The sequence below is a fragment of the Rhinoraja longicauda genome, chromosome 32, assembly GCF_053455715.1.
Source record: "Rhinoraja longicauda isolate Sanriku21f chromosome 32, sRhiLon1.1, whole genome shotgun sequence".
NCBI classification, from domain to species: Eukaryota; Metazoa; Chordata; class Chondrichthyes; order Rajiformes; family Arhynchobatidae; genus Rhinoraja; species Rhinoraja longicauda.
Genome location: NC_135984.1, coordinates 17587806 through 17606373, shown reverse-complemented (window position 1 = coordinate 17606373; position 18568 = coordinate 17587806). Strand labels below are relative to the sequence as shown.

Genomic DNA, 18568 nt, shown 5'->3' with positions numbered 1-18568 from the left:
TTTCACACTCGTTCTACATTATTTCACCTTCCAATTCCCGACACACAGGGGCAATTTAAATGAGCTAATTAACCTACAAACCCGCACGTCTTTGTGATGTGGGAGGAAACCAGAGCACCCGGAGAAAATCCATGCGGTCACAGGGAGCATGTGCAAACTCCGCACAGACGGCGCCCGAGGTCAGGATTGAACCCGGGTCTCTGGCGTTGTGATGTAGCAACTCTACCAACTGCGCCACAGTGTCACCCATCAATTGCATGCTGCAAAATCCGAAATTAAAGCAGACTTTACTTCCAGCGACAGGCAAGGCGACCCCTGTGGAAAGAGAACCAGAATTAACCTATTACCTCGGTAATAAACTAAACTAAAATAATCTCACCATTCCAGTATCCCTTTGCTTTCTCTCTTCTCGAATGCTTTCAATTTATCTGCATATCCTCCAGGCAGATTCTGTATTTGAATAACTTTCACCACCACCAGCCAACACCAGCTGTGCCATTCAGTCTGCTGGGTTGCCATTCCGTCTCATGCCTTCCCTCTTGTTCTCCTGGCCCTTCCCCTTTCCGGCCTCATTCTAACTACAGTCCATCAACCTCAAACATTGACACTCCATTTTCTCTCTTCAAATGCTTCCTAGAGTGCTAAGTAGTTTCAATATTTATTAAAGGACTAGGAATTCTTAACCAGTTTAGCAGTTGTGGTTCACCTGGCGAAAAGTATCTGAGTTACTTTTTGTGATACCTTCGATTTGTACCAGCATCTGCAGTTATTTTCCTACACAATATTTCTACATGTGCACACGTGATACATGTGATACATATGGTATTGTGGGAAGGACTGTTGATTTAGAATATCTCGCACATCAGAGACTTTGCTACTTTGCTTCGACACCAGGACAGGCAGATTTACAACACAAGATGGAGATCCTGCCTTCAGCTGGCGATCTCCCAGGTATATTAATTCCGTGCATAATTCCCTCCCTGGAAATGAGTGGAATTATTGCACAATGTCATTCAAAACTTCTTTTAAAGCAGTGACGTTTCAACGTCTGAAATGCTATCCTCCCTATTGGCCCAAAACGCTATTCTACTCCAACGTGAGTGAATGCAAGGGAAAACATTTAAGAATCCAGAAGGATGAGAGAAGGTCTTATCGAAACGTATAAGATTATTAAGGGGTTGGACACGTTAGAGGTAGGAAACATGTTCCCAATGTTGGGGGAGTCCAGAACAAGGGGCCACAGTTTAAGAATAAGGGGTAGGCCATTTAGAACTGAGATGAGGAAAAACCTTTTCAGTCAGAGAGTTGTGAATCTGTGGAATTCTCTGCCTCAGAAGGCAGTGGAGGCCAATTCCCTGAATGCATTCAAGAGAGAGCTAGATAGAGCTCTTAAGGATAGCGGAGTCAGGGGGTATGGGGAGAAGGCAGGAACGGGGTACTGATTGAGAATGATCAGCCATGATCACATTGAATGGTGGTGCTGGCTCGAAGGGCCTCCTCCTGCACCTATTGTCTATTGTCTCCTTGGGAAGAAAGGGGATAGAATTTTTGGGTAAAATGGATTAGAATGTTACATTGTGTAGGAAGGAACTGCAGATGCTGGCGCAAACTGAAGGGAGACACAAAATGCTGGAATAACTCAGCGGGTCAGGCAGCATCTCTGGGGAGAAGGAATATCATATCATATCATATCATATCATATATATACAGCGCGGAAACAGGCCTTTTCGGCTCACCAAGTCCGCGCCGCCCAGCGATCCCCGTACACTAACACTATCCTACATCCACTAGGGCCATTTTTTTTTTTTACATTTACCCAGCCAATTAACCTACAAACCTGTACGTCTTTGGAGTGTGGGAGGAAACCGAAGATCTCGGAGAAAACCCACGCAGGTCACGGGGAGAACGTACAAACTCCTTACAGTGCAGCACCCGTAGTCAGGATCGAACCTGAGTCTCCGGCGCTGCATTCGCTGTAAAGCAGCAACTCTACCGCTGCGCTACCGTGCCGTTTCGAGACCCTTCTTCAACCTGTCCTGCTGAGTTACTCCAGCATTTTGTATCTATCTTTAGACTATTACATTGTTGGTTCATAACTACTATAATAACAGCTGCATTTTGCTGGATTTATCCACGCTAATGTGTAGTTATCACACAAGCTATGAGTTATGTGAGTTTAGTTTAGAGATACAGCGCAGAAACAAGTCTTTCGATCCGTCTCGCAGGCGATGACCGCCAATCACCCGTTCAAGGTCATCCCATTTTATCATCCATTTCCAGCACACCGGGCAATTTACAAATGCCAATTAACCTTCAAACCTGCACGTCTTAAAGGGCCTGTCCCACTTTAGGCAATTTTAAGGCGACTGCCGGCGACTAGGCTGTCGCCGACAGTTTGCCGGGGTGTTGCGGGCATGATCGTGAGGAGTCTTCCAAAAATCGTAGTGGATCTCAGCGCGTTGCTGAGCAATCATCCGGAGTGAAATGTCTCGGTGACAGCTGGCTTGTCGCCAGGTATCGTTGCTTATTGCAGGCGCTGTCACCTGCTGTCCCCAGGTTTGCTAGGTTCTCAGATGCATTTAGAAGCACATAATATTAAAATAAGTGAAGTCATTTCAAGATACCATAAAATGCTTGTGTTTAACCAATTTATTTACCGTCAGGACATTTGACAGGTAAATTGGAGGCGACAGTTTGACGGTCAGGTAAGCGTGGGAATTTTTGCGATGTTTATGGCCATCAGCCATTACATTTAAAGTGGGCTCTCAACCCAGATATGCAACCCAGAAACCAGATATGCCTCTCCCGTACATTTTCAAAGAATGCCCACACACTTTTCACAAAAATCCACGTAACCACTTTTAAAATATATGTTTTTAATACAGCTATTAGTAAACTGGAAGTAAATCCGGTTTATTCCTTGTTACAGTGAAGCTTGGTTTTTAATAACCCATACAAGATGTTATAGTTCAAAACTTTCAAGTACTTACCGACTTGTCAGAGATTTCAGCGAGAATTAGGACGCTGGAGAAGCATTGACAGCGTGGGAATTTTGCGATGTTTCTGAAGACGATGTAATCTTGACCGGACTCGGCATTGTCGTGGTCATTGTCGTCGGGTAAAAGAAAATTTCGGCGATCTGCTACGACTTTGACAGTCGCCGGCAGTCGCCAAAAAAATGGCCTAAGTGGGACAGGCCCTTTAATGTGTGGGAGGAAACCGGAGTCTTTTGCACAGAGTAGTGGAATCGAGAGGATATAGGATTTAAGGTGAGGGGGGAAAGTTTTAAATAGGAACCTGAGGGGTTGCTTTTTCACACAAAAGGTAGTGAGTATATGGAACGAGTTGCTGAAGGAGGTAGTTGAGGTAGGTACTATTGTAACAGTCATGAAACATTTGGACAGCTGCATGGGTAGGAAAGGTTTAGAGGGATTATGGGCCAAAAGCAGGCAGGTGGAACTGGTGTCGATGGGACATGATGGTCGGTGTGAGCAAGTTGAGCCAAAGAGCCTGTTTCCACACTGCATGTCTCTCTGACACAGAGGAAACCCACGCAGTCTCGGGGAGAATGTGCAAACACCGCACAGACAGCACCCAAGGTCAGAATTGAACCCGGGTCCTTGATGCTGTGAAACACAACTGTGCTGCTCGAATCCTGTTCAAGTTACATCTTGAAATGTCACATTGAGGATTTGCACTATCCTGTTACCTTTATACAAGATAAGTTCAAATAGCAAATGTGTTTCCTCACAGCAAGGCAGGGGGCAAGCTAAGCAGAATTGTTTCGCCAAGTTGTGATATTCGTTTGCTATGTCATAGAGTCATAGAATGATACAGTGTGGAAACAGGCACTTCAGCCCAACTTGCCCACACCGGCTAACAATGTCCCAGCTACACTAGTCCCTCTTGCCTGCGCTTGGTCCGTATCCCTCCAAACCTGTCCTATCCATGTACCTGTCTAACTGTCTCTTAAACGATGGGATAGTCCCAGCCTCAACTCCCTCCTCATGACCTAAGCTCATCTGCCTTACCCGTCAGGCCCCTTGCATTAAAATACGCGCAGTTTAAACCAACCTTCCTTCCTCCCACTCTCTGCCTATCACCTGCCTATTCTGTCCACTAACCTTTCCCACACCACCCTCCATACCAATATCCAGCCTCTCACGTTCCTCTGTCCTGTATGATATCCCTTGCTGTAAAGAATTAATCCTGCTTCATTTAGTTACAGGGAGGACAGACGATAGGCGTATTAAAGTTGCAAATCTTGCTGTGTTTTCTAATAAATATTTCACATTGTCACAAAATGCTGGAGTAACTCAGCAGGTCAGGCAGCATCTCAGGAGAGATGTCTCGACCCGAAACGTCACCCATTCCTTCTCTCCTGAGATGCTGCCTGACCTGCTGAGTTACGCCAGCATTTTGTGAAATAAATACCTTCGATTTGTACCAGCATCTGCAGTTATTTTCTTTCACATTGTCAACATGATACCTTCAGCTATTTGAGAGACTGTATGTATCTCACTTCAAAATGCACAGGGGCTTCTGAATTTTATGTCAAAGGTCATACAATTTCTTTCCAAATAAACGGTCTTGCTTGGGAAATAATGCTTGGTAATAAAAGTCTTTTTTTTTTCTCGGGTATTACAAAATATCACTCCCAGTGTAAATATGTTTTGGAAAATCTGTCAATGCAATCTCAAATATCCACTCCAATTAGGAATACTTGGCACTAAACAGGAGGCATCCAATTATCAATACATAAGCAGCTGACCCTATTCAATGAACAGGCAGCATCATTGCCTCAAAGAACAGGCAGAATCTCTGGAGAGAAGGAACGGGTGACGTTTCGTGTCGGGACCCTTCCTCAGTCGGTAGAAATTTGTCACCCATTCCATCTCTCCAGGGATGCTGCCTGTCCTGCTGAGTTACTCCAGCATTTTGTGTCTGTCTTCGGTGTAAACCAGCATCTGTGATTCCTTCCGACGCATCTAATAATGATTACATGTTCTCCCGGCATAAAACAAAATAAACCAAAAGGCTCAATCATTATTAAGACACAGTTGTGTCATGTAAAGACTCCGATTAAGTAAAAAGTTGAATGAAATTTTGTGGCCCCTCTGAAAATCATACTTGTGTTTTTGAGTCTATAAGCATTATTTGAATATGCTTTGTAGGAAAATAACTGCAGATGCTGGTTCAAATCGAAGGTATCACAAAATGCTGGAGTAACACAGCGGGTCAGGCAGCATCTCAGGAGAGAAGGAATATGATTTGGTCTTTAGTAAATTGGGCAAACGAGAGCAGGCAATACTGGCTTTAAGAATTGGCAGCTGCCTTTAAGTCACACAGAGTCATCTGATAATCCTCCCTTCTCCTTTCCCACCAGCAACAATGGGACACAGTAAATGAATAGCACCGACTGGTGTACCACACTGGTATTGAGCAGGTAGCAAGAATATTACATGCTGATTGCCATAACAGCTTCAGTCACATTTCTGAGCCCCTTAAATTGTTTTGTGCCTTTGTCGTTCTTGCAATTCATAAATCTCTCTGAGAAATTCCCTGAAGGTTCAAATCTCTGTTGATGGATTTTAGAATAAGTTTCCAGCCAGTATTTTTTTTTTCCATCGAGGAGAAGCGTCCTTGAAACTCACCATAATTGTTAATGCATTTCCCCCATTTTTAATGTTGAAATCAGTTTTTTAATTGACAGTGGAATAAAATGCATATTTTTAGCATTGGAAATTTCTCTGGGAAAAAAAACAATATTTTCCTCCGCTCCTCTTTCTGCTCTCTATAGGGACCACTCTTTCTGGGTCGCTCGTCATCGCCCCACACATCCATCCCCTAATCCAGGCACCTTTGCATGCAATCATTGGAGATTTAATGCCTGACCCCCACACCACCTCCCTCACTTACATCAAGGGACCATTACAGCCCTTCCTGATGAGACAGAGATTCACCTGCACCTCCTCCAACCTCATCTACTGCATTAGGTGCTCTTGATGTGGCCTCCTCTACATTGCTGTGACCAAACGCAGACTAGGTGATTGCATTGAAGAGCTACATCTGCTATGGTCCTCTGTTGCCAGCTTTAATTCATATTCCCACTCCTGCACTAACCTATCTGTCCTCCGCCTCCTGAACTTGACCATTGTGAGACTAAATGGGAAATAAAAGGAAAACACCTCACATTCTGCTCAGGTAGTCCACATCCCAAAGGGAAAAAGTTGAATTGTATAATTTTAGGTACTGCCTCTGTCCCTTTTTCTCACCTTCTTTTTACCCTAGTCCTTTCCTACACCCACCTCTACCCACCTTCCCCACCATCATCCCCCTGTCAACCTGTCTCATTCCCCTTCCTCCTCCACCTGCTCCTTCCACTGGAGCATCTCCCTGCCCTCTATCAGGTTCACCGTCCCCCTCCACTCCCTCTGATATTTCCATTGGCCACCACACCTCTTCACCTTCCTTTCCATCAGGTTCCAGAAGCTGTAGTCTTCTGTTTGCCACTTGCTACCTCCCTGTCACCCTCTCCACCCTTCCCTTCCTGTTACGTTTGATAAGTCACCGGATTAAGGCAACCAAGTTTGTACAACAAAGCATTTTATTGCACTACCAAATAAGGCACATAGACTTACCTATCCGCGTACGCACTCACAAAAACCCCGGGTAGTGACCTGCTGTCGATCTCCTGCCATCTGACAATCACACCTGTATTAACCTGTATCCACGTCAAATCGCTATCCACCTGTCACTTTCTAGCAGGTAGACACTTTCTAGCAGGTTGACACTCGGTGGGACAGGCAGCATCTCTGGAGAGAAGGAATGGGTGACATTTCAGGTCGAGACCCTTCTTCAGTGACCCTTTGTCACTTTCTAGCTCTTGGCCCACTTCCTCCCCCACATCTTTTACTGACTGCATCCCCTCTATCCTTTCACTCTAGATGAAGGATCTGGACCCAAAATGTTGATTGTCCATTTCGCTCCACAGACGTGAACCTACCTGCTGGGTTCCTCGAGCTGTGATCCATTTTTGCTGGGGATCTGTAGTCTATTGTGACTCTGTAATACATTTCTGCACTGCATGATTATAGTTCTGTAGCGGGCCAATAGAATGAAGATTGCGCAATCAAAGGGAGAGTTTGTGGAGGGCACCCTGGACAATACAGCTCACCCCCTCCATGACACACTGGGCAACCTGAGCACCTTCAGCAACAGACTGGCTCCACCAAGATGCAGGACAGAACACCACAGGAGATCCTTCTTCCCTGTGGCTATCAAACTTTACAACTCCTCCCCCTTCCTTCGTGGGGTAGACTGAGACTGATTCTCCTCCCCCCCCCCCCCCCCCACCTCAATCTTTGCACATTCCCCAAGCCTTTCCACTCGTCACTTTAATTTCATGTTTCATGTATTTTGTGTTTTTCATGACTGCTGGCAGATCAATTTCCCTCCTGGGATAAATAAAGTTATATTGTATCGTATCTTAGCGTATCGTCAAGATGTGACGAGTGTTATTTTTGTTTTATAAAATGAGGAAAGCTCAGGGTAGACATCAGCTTGCAGTAAGCTCCAAATAGAACATTCTGAGTGATTGACTGTCATGAGTTGCGTCCAGAAAATCATCTACAGTTGAAGAATAAAGAATATTTGGATTTAAAGAATAGCTGGCAAAGGAAATCCGCTCGGAGTTGATCGACCTGAGAGAGTCAGGAAGAAATGCATTTAAATGAAAGTAGACACTAGAATGGTAGATGTCGGAAACATATGCAAAAAATCACAATGTGCTGGAGTAACTTGGCAGGTCAGGCAAAATTTCAGGAGAACATGGATAGGCAATGTTTCAGGTCAGGACCCTTCTTCAAATAAATGAATGTTATAATGCAGTTGTGTAAGGCACAGAATGCAAAACTCTTATTGGTATCCAGAAGTTTTATATTGTTTCACATATATTCACGATACTTTCATATCTGTTTTCATTTTCACTGTTTACATTCATTTTATTTTCTCTGGCGTGTTTACTCAATTTAGGTAATTTTTTCAGTGAGTTCAACATTGTGCTGACCTTTCAACCTTGAATAGTTTATGGTTCAGACCATCACCTGGATGGTTCAGATTTACTCCAGAAGTTTGCTGTAAAAAAACAATACCTACGCTATTTTACTTTGTGGGATGCTTACCCTCACTTATAATTATTTACCTAAATAGAAAATGCCGGAAATGCTGGTCGGATGAGGCATTACCTGTGAACAGGGAAACAATGCTAATATTTTATGACCGTAACCTTTTATCTGGTGGAGGGTCATTGATCTGAGAAATTAGCTTTATGTTTCTCTCGTCACGTGCGCTGCCTAACCTGCTGAGGGCTTCCAGCAATTTCTGTTATTTGGAATTCCAGCATCTGCCGTATTTACTCTAGCTTTTGCCATTATTATTATTAGCCTTAATTATATTTCTTCCTCACACATTTTGTTTATTATGTCTGCATGATTATTTCTCAAGCACCTGCGTGAATTAATCATCGAATCCGTGAAGACTTCACACCTGAGCTCAATTGTAAATCAGTATTTCAGTGAATTAAATTTATCCCGGCTGAAACCCAACAGAGTGTGCTCCATTATCTTCAGCTTGAGTGGCTATGTGCCTCACACAAACGATAAATCTGTCTGATAGGAAAACAAATCAGTAGTGCATTTTGTCAAAAGAGTAAGTCTGCTGTGCAATAGATTGATGACGCCAAGGATTATTGCATGGTGACAACTACCACGGGCCACGTTTGAAGCAGAGACCAACCTGCGAAGAGGGACAACAACAGTTGAGTCAATCATTGTAGGTTAGTCTTGTCACCCATCTGCGGACTGGTTGCAGACTACTATTGAGAAAAGGTTACTCTCGTTGCTCTTGGCATGATGTATTTTTCATGGTTCTGGAAACTATCACTCTTCAGCTCAGTAAAAATCCAAAACTCTGTTTTAAATCAATTTTATTGCAGGGAAATACAATTCTATTTCCATCCCACCTTTCAAGGGCAGATGGGAATAGTGTAAGTGGGCAAAGTGGGTCGAACGGCCTATTTCTATGCTGCATAAGAAACATAGACATAGAAAATAGATGCAGGAGTAGGCCGTTCAGCCTTTGGAGCCAGCACCGCCGTTCAATATGATCATGGCAGATCAAGCAAAATCCTGCTTTCTCCCCATATCCCTTGATTCTGTTAGCCCCAAGAGCTATATCTAACTCAATGAATCCAACTGTATGAATATATTACTATGAAATCTATGCTAAATGGTCTGATTTCTGCCCTTTTCAAGAGTTCTGCTTAATTTGTGGAGTGCTCCTTGTGCACAATTTTATAATAAACTAGAAAAGAGGGCCCGTTGGGCCCGTCCCCACACCCCCCATTCTCACTCCCCCAGCCCCACTCTTACTCTCCAAGTGTGCCCGTTGGGCCCGGAAAAGAGGGCCCGTTGGGCCCGTCCCCACACCCCCCATTCTCTCCTCCCCCAGCCCCACTCTTACTCTCCAAGTGTGCCCGTTGGGGAGGGCCCGTTGGGCCCGTCCCCACACCCCCCATTCTCTCCTCCCCCAGCCCCACTCTTACTCTGTCCTCCTGATCTGTGTATGTCAAGTGACCACTATAGCCTTCTTTTTTTTTTTTTTTTCCTAATCAGATGTTTTGGGTTTTTTTCCTAATCAGATGTGCAGTACTTTGGTCAACGTGGGTTGTTTTTAAATGTGCTATACAAATAAAAGTGACTTGACTTGACTTGACTTGACTTGCAATAACAAAAAAGACTTCTTGGAAGCTTTTCGAAACAATGTAGCCGCCGTCACAAGCTGAAAACTAAATCCTTGCTGAAAACTAAATCCTTTTCTGTAAACTTTTGGAAACAAATGTAGCCCCTTGAAGAAAAGGGTTAGAAATGAAAATTTAAACTTTAATATCTCTCTAGCTTTAAAAAGGTAGCTTCAATTTGAACGAAAGTACTTACAATAGTTGCCCAGGTTAATGGTGAATACGGCGGTACAAAAATCGTAGCGCTTTGGTGTACCGTCTAGGAGGAGTAGGGTTTGTAAGTAATCTTCCGTACATACACATATACATACATACATACGGAATGTTGGACCGCAGAGTTTTAGTATTATACTAGAAAAGAGGGCCCGTTGGGCCCGTCCCCACACCCCCCATTCTCCCTCCCCCAGCCCCACTCTTACTCTCCAAGTGTGCCCGTTGGGCCCGGAAAAGAGGGCCCGTTGGGCCCGTCCCCACACCCCCCATTCTCACTCCCCCAGCCCCACTCTTACTCTCCAAGTGTGCCCGTTGGGCCCGGAAAAGAGGGCCCGTTGGGCCCGTCCCCACACCCCCCATTCTCTCCTCCCCCAGCCCCACTCTTACTCTCCAAGTGTGCCCGTTGGGGAGGGCCCGTTGGGCCCGTCCCCACACCCCCCATTCTCTCCTCCCCCAGCCCCACTCTTACTCTGTCCTCCTGATCTGTGTATGTCAAGTGACCACTATAGCCTTCTTTTTTTTTTTTTTTCCCTAATCAGATGTTTGTTTGTTTTTTCCTAATCAGATGTGCAGTACTTTGGTCAACGTGGGTTGTTTTTAAATGTGCTATACAAATAAAACTGACTTGACTTGACTTGACTTGCAATAACAAAAAAGACTTCTTGGAAGCTTTTCGAAACAATGTAGCCGTCACAAGCTGAAAACTAAATCCTTGCTGAAAACTAAATCCTTTTCTGGAAACTTTTGGAAACAAATGTAGCCCCTTGAAGAAAAGGGTTAGAAATGAAAAATTTAAACTTTAATATCTCTCTAGCTTTAAAAAGGTAGCTTCAATTTGAACGAAAGTACTTACAATAGTTGCCCAGGTTAATGGTGAATACGGCGGTACAAAAATCGTAGCGCTTTGGTGTACCGTCTAGGAGGAGTAGGGTTTGTAAGTAATCTTCCGTACATACACATATACATACATACATACGGAATGTTGGACCGCAGAGTTTTAGTATTATACTAGAAAAGAGGGCCCGTTGGGCCCGTCCCCACACCCCCCATTCTCTCCTCCCCCAGCCCCACTCTTACTCTCCAAGTGTGCCCGTTGGGGAGGGCCCGTTGGGCCCGTCCCCACACCCCCCATTCTCTCCTCCCCCAGCCCCACTCTTACTCTCCAAGATGTTTTGGTTTTTTTTCCTAATCAGATGTGCAGCACTTTGGTCAACGTGGGTTGTTTTTAAATGTGCTATACAAATAAAATTGACTTGACTTGACTTGACTTGACTTGCAATAACAAAAAAGACTTCTTGGAAGCTTTTCGAAACAATGTAGCCGTCACAAGCTGAAAACTAAATCCTTGCTGAAAACTAAATGATTTTCTGTAAACTTTTTGAAACAAATGTAGCCCCTTGAAGAAAAGGGTTAGAAATGAAAATTTAAACTTTAATATCTCTCTAGCTTTAAAAAGGTAGCTTCAATTTGAACGAAAGTACTTACAATAGTTGCCCAGGTTAATGGTGAATACGGCGGTACAAAAATCGTAGCGCTTTGGTGTACCGTCTAGGAGGAGTAGGGTTTGTAAGTAATCTTCCGTACATACACATATACATACATACATACGGAATGTTGGACCGCAGAGTTTTAGTATTATATAGATAGATAGACTAGAAAAGAGGGCCCGTTGGGCCCGTCCCCACACCCCCCATTCTCTCCTCCCCCAGCCCCACTCTTACTCTCCAAGTGTGCCCGTTGGGGAGGGCCCGTTGGGCCCGTCCCCACACCCCCCATTCTCTCCTTCCCCAGCCCCACTCTTACTCTCCAAGTGTGCCCGTTTTTTTTTTTTTCCTAATCAGATGTTTTTTTTTTTTTTCCTAATCAGATGTGCAGTACTTTGGTCAACGTGGGTTGTTTTTAAATGTGCTATACAAATAAAAGTGACTTGACTTGACTTGACTTGACTTGCAATAACAAAAAAGACTTCTTGGAAGCTTTTCGAAACAATGTAGCCGTCACAAGCTGAAAACTAAATCCTTGCTGAAAACTAAATCCTTTTCTGGAAACTTTTGGAAACAAATGTAGCCCCTTGAAGAAAAGGGTTAGAAATGAAAATTTAAACTTTAATATCTCTCTAGCTTTAAAAAGGTAGCTTCAATTTGAACGAAAGTACTTACAATAGTTGCCCAGGTTAATTGTGAATACGGCGGTACAAAAATCGTAGCGCTTTGGTGTACCGTCTTGGAGGAGTAGGGTTTGTAAGTTAAACTTCCGTACATACACATATACATACATACATACGGAATGTTGGACCGCAGAGTTTTAGTATTATATAGATAGATAGATAGATATAGATAAATCAAAAGCGATAGATTATGTTGAGTAAGACATTGTCTACAGGCATTGTGGACACCAGCTGTTATGCAAGGTATAACCACAATCATGCAAGAGGCATCAACTTAAAGGTGGCTTCCAAAATGTGTATTTGGTACCAATAGCATCAGTATTTGTGATGGGCTGACAACGTAACCTCTCTTCTCCTCTGTGACTTCCATCTGTAAAGATGCCACAGAGAGACAGGGTTATGATTGATTTTTCAGTACACACATATGTACATAAGTGCAAATTTCCTTGAGCAATTTTAAGCGCAGTGCATGGGGGGGAAAATATCATTATGCAGTAGGGCCAGTGTTGACAAGGAGTGACAAAAGAACCAGAAAAATAAACATGATAAAAATCGTTGCGTTTAGGATTTGGAATGCATTGCCTGATGTGGTGGTGGGTACAGATTGAAGTGCACTACAGTGGCACAGCTGGTAGCATTGCTATCTTACAGCCCCCGAGCCCAGGCCTTGGGTGCTGTCTGTGTGGAGGTTGCACGTTCTCCCTGTGACCACACTGGTTTCCTCCAGGGGCTCTGGTTTCCTCCTGCATCCCATAGATGTCGGGGTTAGTAGGTTACTTGCACCTAGTGTGGAGGGAGTGGATGCAAAAGTGGGATAAGTAGAACTGGTGTGAATGGGTGATCGGTGGGCCAAAGGGTCTGTTCCCCTGATGTATCATTCAATCAATCAATCAATCAGTAGCCCGCAAAAGGAAACTGGATATTTGAAGCAGAAACATTGCAAGGAGCAGGGAGTGTGGTTCATATCTGTTAATGGTCAGAAATGTTGGTGGATTGCACCAACCTTAACACACGGTGGCATATGGGTATGTTCTGTAACATCATTGAGTGATACTTGCGATGCATTTGAAGACAGATTGACTCAAATAAAGATAATGTTTACTTCATGTGCCTTTCCATAGCATGTCAATGATAAATAAACAGTGATATTTAGCTCTACAGTTCAGTTGAACGCATTGGGATTAATTGAATTTTCTTTGAGAGAAAACTACAAACTCAATTGGCCAATTGGTCATCGTCTGCATTCTTCCATTCCATGTTTCCTGAAAGAGAAAGTTTGCAAATAGATCGAGGCATTATGGCAGCAGAAAAACACACTGGTGAGTTTTGGAAATTTGAGGCACTTTGTCAACCACATGCTCATCATTAATGTCAACTCTGAATAATATTCTCTTCGAGACGTTGTCTCAAAATATTCCCCGAGGAATCTGGTATTTCTGAACAGGGCATTAAGAAGGCATTGTTGGAGAGGGGCTTCTTGAGGTGGGCAGCATAGTGGTGCAGCTGGTAGAGCTGTTGCTTCTCACCTCCAGGGACCATGACCTTGGATGTTGTTCTTGGATGCTGTCTGTGGAGTTTGCATGTTCTCTCTGTGAACTATATTGGTTTCCTCTGGGTGCTCCAGTTTCCTTCCATGTCACAAAGACATGGGTTGATAGGTTACTTGGACTCTGTAAAGTGCCCCTAGTAAGTAAGAGTTGGATGCAAACATGTGATAACATAGAACTAGTGTGGATAGTGAGGGCGGCACGGTAGCGCAACGGTAGAGTTGCTGCTTTACAGCGAATGCAGCGCCGGAGACTCAGGTTCGATCCTGACTGCGGGTGCTGCACTGTACGGAGTTTGTACGTTCTCCCCGTGACCTGCGTGGGTTTTCTCCGAGATCTTCGGTTTCCTCCCACACTCCAAAGACGTACAGGTATGTAGGTTAATTGGCTGGGTAAATGTAAAAATTGTCCCTAGTGGGTGTAGAATAGTGTTAATGTATGGGGATCCCTGGGCGGCACGGACTTGGTGGGCCGAAAAGGCCTGTTTCCAGCTATATATATATGATATGATATGATAATGTAGAACGAGTTAGGGCGGCAATGGTGGTGCAGTGGTGGAGTTGCTGCCTTACAGCGTTTGCAGCGCCGGAGACCCGGGTTCGATCCCGACTATGGGTGCTGTCTGTACGGAGTTTGTCTGTTCTCCCCTTGACCGCGTGCGTTTTCTCTGATATCTTTGGTTTCCTCCCACACTCCAAGGACGTGCAGGTATGTAGGTTGATCGGTTTGGCAAAATATAAAATTTGTCCCCAGTGTGTGTGTAGGATAGTGCGGGGATTGCTGGCCGGCGCGGACCCGGTGGGCTGAAAATCTTGTTTCCGCGCCGTACCTCCCAACTAAACTAAACTAGTGTGAACGGGTGATTGAGCCTGCTATCATACAATCAATCATCTTGAAGAGGGAGGCAAACCTTGGAATCCTCCACCCTGAAGGTATTGTGAAAGGTTGATGATTGGGGAATTTTATTTTTTTTAATTGACACATTTTAGAAAGATTGGGGAATTGAGGGCTGTGGAGACCAGATCTGCCATGATCATATTGAATGGTCGGACAAGCTTGAGGGGCTGAGGGACCTACTCCTGCTCTGATTATCTGGTGGTCTTTTCTGAATGACCTCCAGAGTATAAAAGCAATAGCTGAAGGTTTAGGTTGGTAGTAAAATTAAAAATGGTGGGCGTAAGTAGGTTCTGAAATTAATGGAATATGTGGTGTGGGGTTCTTTTGGCTCTGGAACTGAAATGGTGAAAAAGACAAAACATGTTTCTGCAGGGATTTAAAAATAAAAATGAACACCTTGCACTCAACTTTCTGGAGCACAGAGACCATTGGAACTTGAGAGATTTCAGAATAAATGCAATCCAGCACTTGTTGCAAAAGACCTGGGCTATAAAATTCAATAAGAATGTGAAGTCAGGAAAATTGATGAAAAAAGCATTGAAAAAACCTATCTTCAGGATACTCAATGTGTTGAAGTGGGTTTAAGATAGGAATTCAAAGGGCAGTGTTCAATTGGTTTTTATACCATGAATTCAGCTTGAAAGTCAGCAGTGATTGAATAGTTCAAAATACATTTATTTTTAAGAAATAGGATAGGAAAGAGAAGTATTTCTTTGGGAATGCTGAACCTATAAGGAATATCAAAGTTAGTTAATGGTAGCAATTTGCAGAGAATTTCAGTCAATTTGGAGCTGAACCACATGAACGATGAAAGGAAAATTGAATGCCTTGTGAATAATGGCTCAGTGATATAAGGAAGGCGTACCATATCACGAACCTCCCCACAGTCTCCAGTTTTGCATTCCTTGAGAATGATTCCCATTGGCTTCTAAATCTTCTATTTTTTTCTTTTATTCCAATAAACAAATCATTAACTAGATAAAGAGAATTGCTTGAAAACTTGAGCATTAACAATAAGCAGAACGAGTCAAAAAAGAGAAATAATCTGCAGTGTTAAAATGTATATTTCTGAAATTTCTAGCACTTTGATTAGTTTTCCGAACATATTCATGATCATCTCAGGGGCATGACTTCATCTGAGAATTCAGCTCCAAATTGACTGAAATGCACTGCAAATTGCCACCATTAACTAACTTTGATATTCCTTTTATGTCCAGCATTCCCAAAGAAATACTTCTCTTTCCTATCCTATTTCTTAAAAATAAATTAATTTTGAACTATTCAATTGGATTCATACCATGAATTCAGCTTGAAAGTCAGCAGTCAGAGGCTGAGGGGAAACCTGACAGAAGTGCATCAAACTTTGAGAGGCAGAACGGGATAGACAGTCAGAATCTTTTCCCAGGGTAGAAATGTCACAGACTAGAGGGCTTAGGTTTAAAGTGAGAGGGGCAAAATGTTAAGGTGGTGCAATGAGCAAGCTTTTTACACAGAGAGTGGTGGGTGCCAGGAAAGCATTGGCAGGACTGGCGGCAGAGACAGATTAGATGGAATGGAATGGAATACTTTATTGTCCCACATGACTAGGCACAGTGAGATTCTTTGCTTGCATATCCAATGTATACAAATAGCAATAGCAGCCACCTCCGACGCTGGCAAAGTTACAAAGCATAGCGGCTCCTCCTTTTGTTCTCCCCCCACCCACAGCTGTCTCCCCATGCCAGGTCCCCACTGTCCATTGTTCTCCCCCCCCCCACCTCACGGCAGTCCTCTCACGCCGTGTTAGCAGCATTGAAGAGGCTTGTAGATAGGCATTTGGAGGAATATCAATTACATACAGGGAGCGGGGATTAGTTTAACCTGGTATCATCTTCAGCACAGACACGATGGACTGAAGGGCCTGTTTCTGTGTCGAACTGTTCCATGGCCTGATCAATTGCTTTATAACATTACGAAAGATTATGTGAAAATAATATATTAGCAGATTAAAATTGCATTGCTATAGGCCAGGAACCTCTCGCAGCTTTAACCAGACCTTACAAAATGTATATGTTTGCATTCGAGGCACGCTGTTCACTAATCAAGTGAATTGTTGATTCTAAATATTCTCTGCAGTATCCCTCCTTCAGCATTCCCGAGGGCGTTAGGACAACCAAGGGGTTTAAAATTCGAAGCTTAAAGTTTGCTTCTTAAAGGATGTTGGCTTGCAGACTCTGAGAATATCCGCAATGTATTTGGCTGTGCAGCCAAACCAGGAATCTCGTTGAACTGGTAAACGAGAGCAACTATCAGCACAATCTCTGTGGGTGAATTGTTCAAAGTTGACAGTGCCATGAATTCACTATTGAACGGGAAATCCAAGCCACGACACCAGTGCAGGATACAGTGAAAGCTCCCCCTTGGTACAGCTCATGTAAAACATCTGTGAAATTTGTTCATTTCTGCCCAAATCATACCACAAATAATGTCAAGATACTGCAATGTGTTGACAGCCCTTGCAGTTGCATGTTGAATACTGCATCTAATTGCTTGTTATATGGGGATTACTTTCTTTTATGTGTCAATGATATATCTGCTGGAAACCTTGGTGGAAGTCTCAATGAAAAATCAAGTGTCATTTTCATGATTATCTCGGGTGCTCGGTTCATAAATCTGTTGGTACGGCATTTCCAATTAGATCAAATATGAATGCAGTCTGATATTCCTCAACAATTGAACTTTGAACCAAGTTAAGGGTGTTTCTAAAAATGTGTTTTTTAAATGTGACATTCTGTCAAACACTATTTACTGGTTGGCATGTTCTTTTCCTAAAAGTAGAGATGAGATTAGAACTGAAATGCATCTCATTCTATTGACGCACCCTTTACAGTGTGGAAGGTTTGCTGAGGTATTAACATATTTCAACGTTGCAAACAATGTAAGATGAATTTTCATATCACGAGTCAAGAACATTTAATTGTCATATTTACTGACAACAGAACAATGAAATGCTTAACTGTGACAGGATAGCACGCCTGTAGACATAATACATAGAAATACTGTATAATAAATGTAATAAATTATAAGGCGCAATGCTGTAGAAAAAAAGCCCAAATTCCTTAGTTCAACCAAAGATAATCCATGCTTCATTGTTTAGTTCATCAGTTAATATCTTGGTATTAAAAGTTTTTTTCTTCATTCCTCAGTTCCACCAAGAATTGTCAACATTTCCAGTAGTGTCGCTGTGAATGAGGGCAGCAACGTTACACTCCTGTGCCTCGCTATCGGACGCCCAGAGCCCACCATGACATGGCGTCATCTTTCTCCAAGGGGTAAGTGACCCTTCTTTCTGTAACGTCAGCAACAGCGATCTCCAGCACCTGGATGAGGGTGAGCCATACTGGCCATGGTTCACCCAAGCCCGAGACCTTCACCACAATTCACGGCGGGCGATGGTCATTGTGATTTATTGACAGGAAGGTGATAATCTAGTTACTCTGGTTATTATGAAGAAACTGTGGAACTTATCGTGGTTGAAGTAAAGTCACATTGCAACAAGTAATTTATCTAATTTCACATTGAAAAGGATGTTGGACATTTATGTTTTAATACTTTGGAATACAGAGCGCAGGAACATTGGACTTTATGAATTTATTGTTCTTGAGATGGATGTGGCTTGAGATGGATGTGTTAGTTCGTTGATTAAAAGTGTGGAGTTTGAAAGGAATGTGACGTCTTTAACATTCACCGAACCATGTGGCTTTAGGCAGTCTTGGTTTCATTTACCTGTTATGTGAAGAGGTGCTGTTATTGGGACATGGCTATCTGGTTTGTGGTGATAACCTATTGTTGTATTACATATTTTAAAAAACTGTCCACGCTATGCCAAAAAATATATATTTGCAGTTACAATCTTTCAGTGGATTAGATGATCTCCATAGCATTCCAAATGTTAAGAGGTTGTGC

The 18568-nt window shown here is 43.2% G+C and overlaps 1 protein-coding gene across 7 annotated transcripts in view; it reads left to right on the top strand.

Annotated features, from left to right (window-relative positions):
• The window catches only part of LOC144608834 (opioid-binding protein/cell adhesion molecule-like), a 1854101-nt gene that overhangs the window by 1552047 nt on the left and 283486 nt on the right, over positions 1 to 18568 (top strand). For all 7 annotated transcript variants that reach the window (XM_078427009.1, XM_078427010.1, XM_078427011.1 and 4 more), the window contains one exon: positions 17809 to 17934. In XM_078427009.1, the coding sequence (XP_078283135.1) occupies positions 17809 to 17934 (126 nt within the window). The remainder of the gene's footprint in view (positions 1 to 17808; positions 17935 to 18568) is intronic.